This window comes from Pecten maximus, chromosome 6 (assembly GCF_902652985.1).
Source record: "Pecten maximus chromosome 6, xPecMax1.1, whole genome shotgun sequence".
Taxonomy (NCBI): domain Eukaryota; kingdom Metazoa; phylum Mollusca; class Bivalvia; order Pectinida; family Pectinidae; genus Pecten; species Pecten maximus.
Window position 1 is genome coordinate 40,268,527 of NC_047020.1, and position 11,708 is coordinate 40,280,234.

Here is an 11,708-nt window from a genome sequence, read left to right on the forward strand (position 1 = left end):
CAGCACTTTCTACCCAATGTATCTCAGGAAAAGTACAATAACCATTAAAGGGCTGTAGTAACTCAAGCTAGGTGTAAAACATCATCCCTCATACCTTAATTGACACAAACAAAGTGGTGTGGTTTCTATAAACCTGACATGGCATTGTTAAAAAAATTAATAAATGTGTGGGTAACTGGAATGGCCCCAAAACAGAAACTGAGAGACGCGGTGAGAGTTTGTAACTGTTTCAAAGTTACCTTCTATTTCTATCCAACCTCACCGAAAGCCTAGCCAGCAATTCAAGTGAATCTAGAGGGATTTTATTTGTATATTAACAGAATCATTTTCTAAACCCCAAAATACTAATATGTGTGTTGGTCTCAAACAATCCATTGAAGTGACATAATGTCCATTTTAGCCATCAAAGTATTAGGTCCTAAGTATTGATCTATATCAATAATGTGGTCAAAATTTGTGTACAATACCCTGCATAATTTCTTTTTATCTATAAAGGTGTTAACACTGTTATCACTAGGGGAAGGAAGATGATGAATGAGTCTGAAAGATCCATCTTTATTTGGAAGCAATCCAATTGGAGACAGTTTTAGACTAGGCAAAGGGAGATAATCAAAGGATCCCGCCACCCTTCCTGCATCTATTTCTTTCATTATCTTAAACAAAGCCCAATTTTCCAGCCTTTTAATAGAAAGCAAGTTCCTACATTTAGTATGGCCCCTTGGGCCTTGCTAGTGCAATGTAAAGCCCAGTTTTAAAAACAGAAACTAACTCCTCAACTAGTAATCTATCTGGATGTGACTGCAGCAGTCTGTCTAGTACAACAGATTAATTGGGGTGTGCCCAAGGTCCATTAAATTGGCTATTTGTTCCAAATTTGGCTTGGTGGGGGGCCCTGTTTGCTGCTTGAATAATTTGCAGTTGAATTATCTGAATGTGAGGTTTGATATGGGCAGTTTAACTTTTGATGACTACCTAAACAAAGAAGGCAAACATGTCTACACAAACAGTGAAAACTATTACACTTCCCATTATTGTAATCAAAACACTACTAGCTATATATAGACATTATCGCTTATTTTAGTTGTTTTTGCTGAACTCACTGAAGTTGAACCCCCATATTGCACATAAATGAGCCACAACTCCTGGTCCACTACATTCAAAGGTATAAAATGGTTTTGTGCCTACTTGAGCCCGAGCTGCTCATCATAGCTTTTCCACCCAAGATCACCAACACGCCTGGCACCTAGCTATATAGGCCTACAGTATGGATGTATTTTAACAAAAGCCAGTTTTTGTTTTTTTTAACAACCAGTTCACCACTGATCAGTGAAAAATGCTTATCGTTTACCCGAGATGGCTTCGATAACATTTGACTTAAATCAACAAATCTTTACTGCCTATCTTTTTGTTTGATTTGTTGAGAGATTTTACAGCCTAATCTGAAGTAACACTTGCACCTGAAACTGTCTGGTACCTGAAACTGTCTGGTGTCATTCTGATCAGGCCCAACCAACTGTGAGGGATAAGTCATGGTTGGGGAAGAATTACTAACATGGCTCAACACAATACCTTTCGGTTCAGTTGCTGTTACTGGTAATATGGTCTGCTGCACATCTTCCACAATACCTGGGGTAACCCTAGCTACCAATTACGTCACAACCTCCTCCAATCCTGATGCTGACAGTCTCAGATTGGTCCCTTGATCCCCACCGCAATTACAATGTGCCTGGTAAGCTTCTGGTCCCCCTCACTCCAAGGCTAAATACATGTTTATAATCGGGTTGATCAATGTGTGTAATAATGTAAGAATGCAGTAAATTGAATCGCAACACAATAAGTATGATTGGAAATGTTTCCGTGCGTGGGAGGGGGTCTCCCTTTCACCATGCTAAATGTAACTCACAGAATATTAAGAGCGTCAAAATACAAAAATATTGACTGGCGTGGCAAATGAAATGAAATTACAAATTAATTAAAGCCAAACTCCAGCAAATATCCGGAAGAGTAATTGCACATGAACAATATTCAAGTCACCGGTCAGTCACACCATGCGTAGGCAACATTTGTTGTTCTCACCGAATAAACGTGTAATAACGTCTCGGAAACCCAAAATATACAAACCACAAACCAACCAACAAACAAATCTCTATAATGCCAATCCACAGCACGATGATGATAAATGGTGGCTCTAACGCTTTGGATGCAATCCGATTTCAAGGATTTGCCTTTCTCAGTAGCTTTTCCAAATATGCCCACCGGATATACTGTGCAAAGGGGGATAACTCGAAGGTGATGGGAGGTAACTTGGTACACTGCACAAAGCAATGAAGAGAAATATACTGCATGTAGTCGTATAATTCATGTGCATACTAGAAAAGGGAATTTTATAAATACATATCAAATTAGCCATACAATTAATAAGGCGGTCTTCATATGATAAATTAAATTATATTTAAGAAATAATTTTTATTAATGAAATAGTTTTCAAACGATTTTTATTATGAACTTTTGCTGAATTATAATTGCACTAATTGTATATCCTGTTTTTCTATAATATATGTTGTATGTGTGTAAATGCATCGTTGCAAAAAATATGTTTCCCTATAGCGCTAAATTATCAGAGCGTCAGAATTGATAAGAATGCAGTAAGTTAATGTACGTGGACTTCGCAGACACAATTTCGTAGATATTTTGTGGCACCACATATACCGACCTGGTTTACTGATAACAGTAATGTAGGTTAGGTAAAATTATCTTTGTTATTCAAAACTGAAACGTAGCGACATGGCGTTAAACGTTGCCCTTGTTGGAGTGTGTATGGCCTTTATTTCGGTGAGTATCGCGGAAATACATATTTCTTGATAATATTAGTACAAAGTATATATTCATATAACAATATGTATTTTATTGTTCTGTAAACTGTAATATATTGTTGTATCTGAGCGACAGATCACCTGATAACTTATGAAGGATATCATATTACTCAGAATAATGAATTCATTGCGGTTTACAATTAAGGAGAGTGTGATTAATTTATTGTTAGAGCAGAGTAGCCTACCACTTTTCTCATGCATGTACAGTGTAAAAATGTCTTCGTACGTTAAAAACAAAGGTATTTATTGTTCTCTATTTCTCTTTGCCATACACATACCTTTGTTAGATATACAGCAGTCTGATGGTACAAAACCGCTACGTAAATTTAGAGACGTAAAACAAAGGGAACCGCTACGTTTAAAACAACAACGCTCCGTATAGCACAAAACATTGCAAAACAATGAAATTCCGTGACGTAAAACACAGAGCAATGCTCCGCTATAATATGAAAAAGAGAGAATGTGAATCAGTGTGAATGTTTATGACATATAGTACATCATGTATAGATTAATGAGAGAGGATGATGGTGCAAATGACTAAGTAAATTTGCAGATGAAAATTGATTTCATAATCTAAATCTTCAATTATATAAGTACGTATTGCCCGATCCGAGATAAAGATATTTATCTAATATATTGAGGGAAAATACTGAAAAGCTATCCTAAGTGATGGATACATGTGTGTGCTGTGAAGTTTCTACAAAATAAGTGAGAGTTTTGATTGTGTATGCACTCCCCCGCCCCCCCAACAAAACACTGTCAACTGTAACTTACAAAACTACTCCGTACAATTTAGAAAAAACGCTACTTACAACACAGACAAATCATTACGTAAATCACAGAAAACTGTAATATGATAAAAACACCAACCTTATATTAATTCCAGGTCACAACAGCTATGACACTCATGCCGGTATCACCGTTCCAGTGTCAAAGTAACAGTGACTGCAATGCTGATCAGTGTTGCTCGAAGATTCCCAAGATCATGGCCGTCAGCAGACGACAGATTGCTCCACTTCCGGATCTCCAATTAATCGTTAGCTGTATGTGTTAACATGCTGTTAAAAGTGCATATTTATGATTGAATAGAAATGAAGTAGCATTTGCCGAATTCCAAAAAGCACTGTTCTTTTCTAAATCATTTTAACAATTTTAGAAAAAAAAAAAAAAAATGAAATAAAATGTAATGAATAAATAAATAAAATTAAAAAAAAGGTATTTTATAACATGTCATAGATTAGTTATAGATCATCTATCCTTTCACTTTTCTTTTACAGCTTCTTGTAAACCTTATATACCAACGAACGGATCCTGTGCTGAAGTGATTTCGGTTAATGGCGACTGCGGCTGCGCACCAGACCACACGTGCAAACACTTTCCGGAAATAGATCAACAATTTCTTTTTTCGAAAAAGCGTGGTTTATTCGCGGGAAATCCCTTAGCATATCGATGTGCTCCAAAGACAGTTTAATCGACCAATACATTTTATCAAGATAAAATATGCTATTTTTGCACAAAAAGCAAACTGGTTTTTTTTTTTCAATTTGAAAACATATCATGTCTCTGAAGGTAATGCACTTCTATGAACTTCGTTACACATAGATCTGGGAGCTTGGTTAAACTCTGTGTTCCGATGATTCAAACTCATCTCACTAGCATCACTGAAGAGTTCTGACAGCTGCATTGTGCATGTTTACATTGTATTATGTTTATTTCGGCGTAATATAATATCTTTTAATACGTGCTGATCACTGGTGTGTAAATCTAAAAATGTAAAATATATTTATTTTACAACAATTGTGAGGTAAGTTTTACTGAGTTATATTAATCACTACTGTTGGCCCGGAAATTACTCACGCTTTTGCCCGGCATGTATCCTTACCTTTTTACGTCCCATCGGTACTTAGAACCCCGGCCACCTAGGTGAAAGGCAAGTGCCACCCGGGGAAGATCAAAATGGGTCTAAAGAAAGGCTAGAATAATTCATCAATTTCATAATGTTTTATACAACATAGAAATTGACATAATATCAATTAGTATTACGATCAGAACAAAAAGCTGTATTATTGATATGTTGCACAAACAGTGTTTTCATTCGCGTAAGACATATGAAAATCATAACAAACAAAATAAATTAATAATATTTTGTAAAAACTTAAAAAATATATAAAGACACAGTTTTAATTCGTGTACGACATTATATCAACTATCCACGCGCCAACATCACACCAAATAGTTCACCAGGCCTAGATCCAGATGTTAATTTTATTTCACATGCACATATCTGAATAAGAAAAATGTATCATTTTATAAATTTAGTTTAAATATATAACACATATTGCTTGTGAGTGTTTAGAATAAAACACATTCGAAAAGTAAGAGGGTATGTTTTGTATCCGACTACACTTGACCTATGTACATGTATGATGGTTTATAAATCCTTCAATTCAGCTTGAAACTTTCGTCTTTATCTTAAACTGAAAGGGCGAAAATTAAATGGAAATTAACCAGGTATAAAGAAAAAATAATTTTCGTACAGTCTTAAATCAATACTTAAAATTGTGTTCAATTAACAGGAATAGATTGATTACCTGGAACTCTTGGATTTTCATAGATTGATAGTCTTTGTGCATTACATCACTTATGTGAATAAATTGATCATCTTTAAAGCATTGTCCCATTACATGATTAAAAAAATATAATAATTGCTTTCTTTTTTTTACAAAAGGTCCAGTTGCATTACTTTTCTATTACAGTTTCTCCTGATCTAAAAAGAATAAACATCGTCCATTGAAAATAAACCTACAATATACATTCATAAAAGCACAAACTACGTTAGCGTAAGTCTGGAAGTGAATTCTTTTTACATCCGGGTCGGTGCGATCCTTTGACCAGTGGTTTTGTTATTTTAAACCTCTGATCCATATAAAGCTCAGAGTTGAAGTATGCCGTGTGAAGCAGGCGTTTTGGGGAGGTGTCAATATCATACTGAATAATGCCTGTTTCACACTTAATGCCCATATCTTTCATGATCGGGAAGTGGTTGTACGTTTCCGCAGCATTTCGATCGTAGTACATGAACATGCCATTCACAGGAACCTCAGGAGCTGGTTTCACCCTTCCATTATTTGACACAGTTATTCTAAGGCGGTCAAAATTCACAACTGGCACAGTTGGAGATAAAGTATTCTTCAAATAAATTATATCATTTCGACCTCTAAGCTCCTCTTCCCTCTTTTTGAATTTTTTCTCGGGGATAATGTCGGACCATAAATGTATTTTATCATCTTCTCCTCTTAACAGGAAAACCAGAATTCTGCAATGATCTGGGCCCAAACCAAAAGTGTTCAATAGTGTTCGTGTGTGGTCTTCTCCTTGTTTGCCGCATAAGATTCCATTTCTATATGCAAAGAAAACAATGAAAATATGAACATCAAATACAGCATTACATTCGGAATAAGAAATAGTGTAATTATGCCTTCTATATAACGCCGATGTGACGCAGGGGCATAAGATCTGGGTATTTATGGCTAGGCGGTTGGGTGCCGTATAACGTGAGTTCGAGGCCCGTCAGGGTACGAGTCATAAAGTTGGCTTCCTCAGTTGTTATATATCATCCGCTTTACCTTTATTTGAATTTTCTTTAAATTTGGTCTTATTGAAATGACTTTTAATGTATTATTTACTACCTGGCAGCTTTAGAAATTGATGGATATTTTTTGAAAAGTATGAAAATCCGTTATTTCCATTATATCATTCATGGGGCTTCTCAGAGTACTCTGACGTCAATACGGCCATTTTACCTATTTCGACTTCTACAAATCATAAAGCATACTAACCCTGAAAAAGTGTTAACTTCTACCTCGTATATCAGATCGTCTCCTGCTTCTTCCCCATCAACCCTTGTCACATCCACATCATTTAACACCTTCAAACTTCCATCGTCACCACAGTGAAATAGACATGTCTCATAGGTTCTGTCATCGGCAAACAGACGATCAAGCTTCAGTCGAAGTTTGACTTTCTTCTTAAAAGGCAGCGAGTGATGAACATATACAATGTCTGATAGGCAGGAAATTGTAGTTTGTTCAGCTTCCATATTTTCTTCTAGTCTCTTTTTCTTGCTTTCACCTTCAAGGGACAATGCCTATAAATAAAGAAGATAAAATAGAATACACTTAAAAGTATCATGCATCATTTTGATATGAAAAACATTATAACTGTCAGGATAAAGTAATGAACGAAAGGGTAAATACAATTTCCTGAATTGTTTTATTACTGTATTAGACAACAGGTTCATTTAATTTATTAATATTTTTCTAAACCATTTTTTGTGAACGTGTTGTTTTCTTCCAAAATTTCAAGAATGATGCATTTTATTAAATACTTATACTTATTAAATATACGTACGCTTATAGTTAGTTTGGTGTTTCCCTGTACAGCTCCTTCAGGAAATGTGATTCGTTGATGTGTGGAAAACTCGCTCTTGTACTCGAATCCACCAGAAGGTACAATGATATCCTCACGCATATACCTCATAGTGAAGAATATGGTTTTTGTGGTGAATGCTTCGTAAACATCAACGTCTACACTGCTGCATCCAACCTTAAAGAACGTGGTATTCATATTATTACAGATGATTGGCAGTTTTGATTATCCAGACAGTTAATGAAAAAAAAAAAAAATCCAAAAATATTATGATTAATCCATGCATGAGCGGAGAAACAATATCCGGGGAACATTAGAGGACCCAAGAACAAGTCTCGCTGTAGGGGACCCCATTGCAACCCTCGAAATCTTCTCCTAAAATGCGTAAAAACAAATAAACAAACGCTTGGGATTAAAATCTAAAATTACGTTCGAGAGTATTATCTTCCTAGTAAAAAAAACCCACTTCCACGTCGTCCGAAAAGAACGGGCGCAGAGATAATTTGTCTTCCTCAAGCATCAGTGATGTGTCGTTGAAGGACTAAAAAGTGGTTAATAAAAGTGCATAATACGCTGCAACCAGGAACATTGATTGTTCACTACACTGAAACCCCCCCCCCCCCAAAAAAAACCCTTATTTTTCCGTGACAAAATTATGGTATGAGACCCGTCATATAACTAGCTAAATTGATACTTGATACGATTCCTATCTCGGATACCTACTTTTTTTCTTAGAAACTCTCGGAAATAGTTGACCAGTACATGCGTTGATTTTTGCGCGATCTAAATATATGTATTTGATCCTTTTCTGCTTTTTCGACTGAACAGAAACGTTTGTGCTTCTGCTAGTCTACAATTTGTGAACAACTAGTAAAGAGACGCGAACAGATATAACAGGATATCACCATGGCAACACAGGTCCGAAGGAAATCTAACCTTTCATTTTCCTCGGATGAGATTCCTGTCATGTGATCAATTTAAAATAGTGTAAAACATTGTTACAAACATGAGGTATAATAACATTCATTAGTCAGCACATACTCTGCCTATTACAAAGGTCATTTATTGTCTATGCGGGATATTCCTACAAACCTCCTGTTCTATTTCTGTTTTGGTCCACTCCCGACCGTTGTATTGGTGAAAAGTGTAAATCACGAGGTTTTTGGCAATTTCCACTTCCAGTGACAAGGTAATGTAGTCAACAGTTTTCTCTTCGTCAGTACTATCAACTATTGAATGAATACAAGCAGTTTCCTCGAGTCCTCGTGAGTTGTATTGAAACCGCACAGATCTAACTGGTGTCTCTTCAGTTTCATCATTAAGTGTCTTTTCTGTAGCAGACTCAGAATCTTCGTTCCTTTTTTGTTCTATTTCTTTAATCCTGACGTTAAATATTGTTGATACGAATACTTCATCCTTCTTGACTTTTAACTCAGAAAACCTCTGATTTCGTTCTTCGTTACTCCATGGCATTATCACCACAGATGCTTTTCTGGAGAGAAGGATGAACAGAATTTTCAAATATAAATGACTAAAGAAATAAATTGTGCAACAAGATTGGATTTCAGTTATACATAATTCCGGATTGCACAATTTAAACTTTGCTATGGGTAAGAAGTCAGAGAAAGAAGCTCGATAGAGGATCGGAAATGTTTTTAACGTCCTATTGGCAGTCGGGGTCATTTAAGGAAGTGCCAGGTTATGGAAATGGAAAAAAAAAACACCTGCCTACGTTCAGTACCAGACAACTGCCCCACGTGAGTTTCGAACTCGCAACCCGGAGGTGGAGGGCTAGTGTTAAAGTGTCTGGACACCTTAACCACTCGGCCACCGCGGCACCTATGTGAGTGTTGGCCTCATTTACATGGAATCTGAGATAACAGACCATCCCGTAATGATGTGGCTGTGTCCTTAGGAAAGATACTTTACCCAAATTGCTATGAATAGTATGCGACGGCTGTTAGGTAATGAAGCCTTCAGCTTCAAGGAAACTTCTCGAAATGCCCCTGGCCAAATCGTCTAATATACCAATGACGTAAATGTAAGTCTTCTAAAAATTGTGAAAGGATGAACATTTTAGCCAATTTAGGAAAACATTTAACCAGCGTTCAAACTAGTTTTGATGGGTTAATCAAAATTCAAAGCTGAATTTCAGCTTCGCACGTTAAATGTTACCCATTTGAATACAATCACGATTAGTTCTAATCCCTTTAAACAAAATCTTGATAAAGGTTATCCCTTTAACTACAAGTACAATAGATGTCATCGCTTTAACTACAATTATGAAAAATGCTATCTCTTTATATGTAAAAATGATAAATGTCATCCCTTTTAATACAATTAAGATAAACGATATCCCGTTACACATAAGCATGGTAATTGTCATCCCATGAAAATGCACCTCAAAACTGAAGACATTTCCAATTTTCAATGTGGTGATGCTATATGAAATGATGACTATACTCTGTTGTAAGTAGCGCGTGCCAGCTGTGTTTCCCCTACCCCATATGGGATCGATTAATCCCATCTCTTACAAGTTCGAAATCAACCTTGTAATATTGACCATTCTACGGTTAATTATATCGCGTATAACGCTTGGCAATATATAAGGTTTTGACAGGATAAACCTTTAGAATCGTACCAGTAATTAGACGAAGATAGAAGAACACGAATCTATATACTATAAATCACTTATATTTCCCGGGTACTTAATTTCGCAAACTCACCTAATTTGACTTATTCGCGAATACATAATTTCGCGAATTCTGATCTCAAAATGACTTTAAATTCGCGAATGACGTTAACAAGTCGGCGATATTTCCATGTCGGTAGCCATTTTGTTTATGAGAGTCATGTGACGGTACAAGAAAAGTCATGTGATTCAGTCATGTGATATACTGAATTGTATTTACCGTACCTGTATACTTTCTAAAGCGCTTACAAAGGCGGTGTCAGACATTGAACAAAACCCACGGCTCATTAAGAATGCCTGGAAGATGACGTGACTACAATAGGCTGTGAGTTAACGTACATTGTAACTAACGTACGTGTGTATACAGTGATACCGATGAACAGTTCTCGGGACAGTCTATTGCGAATGATTTATACTCCAGGCGATTGTTTGCTCTGAATGTTTGAATTAAATAATTTGTTTGATTTCAACTTTGTTATGGTAAATATCTTTTCGAGAATCAAGCGATGTGAAGTGATATACATACATGAAACCTTACATAACTTACAACAGCGTGGGTAATAAAGTAGGACGTATTCCGGGTGACCATCCGGGATCCTCGGGACCGTACATATTGTACTTAAATTAACTACATGTAAAACGTCGTCTAGAAGTTAATTAAGTCCGAGTTCAACCACAACATCAGTGTTCAGTGGCGTTTTTTGTGTGTGAAATTTCAGTGTTTTGTGATATAAAAACACACTCTGATGTATATAATCTATCTCTCTATCATTACTTTTACGGCGATGTTTGCTCACCAACTAAAGATTACGGTAGATTCAAAATGGACGCCACTTAGTATTTTTGTCATTCTTATGCAAATATTCGCGAGGGATTTGAAGTGATTTACAGTAAGCACCAGGCACGTGATTTCGAAACCGTGCCGTTTCTCTCTGTGTTAAATTAAACGCTGATATACATTGTAAAAAAAAATCAGTTTAAACAAATCATAAATCGTATTGACTTAAAATATTGATCCGAACTGCTATCAGCGAAATGTATAATGGAAAGTTTATGTTGCAATCCTCTGTTTCCTAGTGATGTTTAAAGAAGTCAATGGGGCAATTGATTTACTGATTATATAGAATGTGCATTGACAGTTCAGTCGGAGTGAGTATCTGAACTATATTGAGGCTTAACTTAAACATTATTTCTATAGACCACAAAATTCTCTTGATAACCGTTTATATACATATCTTTATTATATGGAATTCATTAGTAGCATGTTTAAAGCGGCATGCCTTCGTTTGAATAACGTTTAGGTCGTCAAAATCAAACTTACTGGAAAATATGTATTTTTCCAAAGTAGTAAAAGTTATAATCTTTACAATAATAAGGCAGTTTTACCCTCAAGATAAACCAAAATCTGTGAGTAAGTCCTGAAAAGTACTATTTTTTTATCGCAAAGACATGTAGGCACAAACACCCATATAATCATTGTTCGGAAAGAGATTTTATCAACAAAAATTGTGCAGGTTTCTGATGTCCGAACGAACGAATGTCTCTTTAATTACACCTGTTTCCTTGTGATTAACTTTTCCACATATATTCCTGACTAAACTTTGGTAATGTGCTCGCCGTCTATTTAGAACTACACAATGAAATTATAACAATATCTATGTAATTTGCTTTGGTCATTAATGAACAGAAAAGAGTTATTTGATACATATACATGT

The 11,708-nt window shown here is 35.9% G+C and overlaps 1 protein-coding gene across 1 annotated transcript; it reads left to right on the forward strand.

Annotated features, from left to right (window-relative positions):
- The first annotated feature begins 2,708 nt into the window (after window positions 1–2,708).
- LOC117330023 lies at window positions 2,709–5,186 on the forward strand. Its single transcript, XM_033888242.1, has 3 exons — window positions 2,709–2,832; window positions 3,760–3,916; window positions 4,151–5,186. Exons 1-3 carry the CDS (start codon window positions 2,785–2,787, stop codon window positions 4,342–4,344), a joined length of 399 nt encoding a protein of 132 aa, XP_033744133.1. The 5' UTR covers window positions 2,709–2,784; the 3' UTR covers window positions 4,345–5,186.
- Window positions 5,187–11,708: the final 6,522 nt, after the last annotated feature.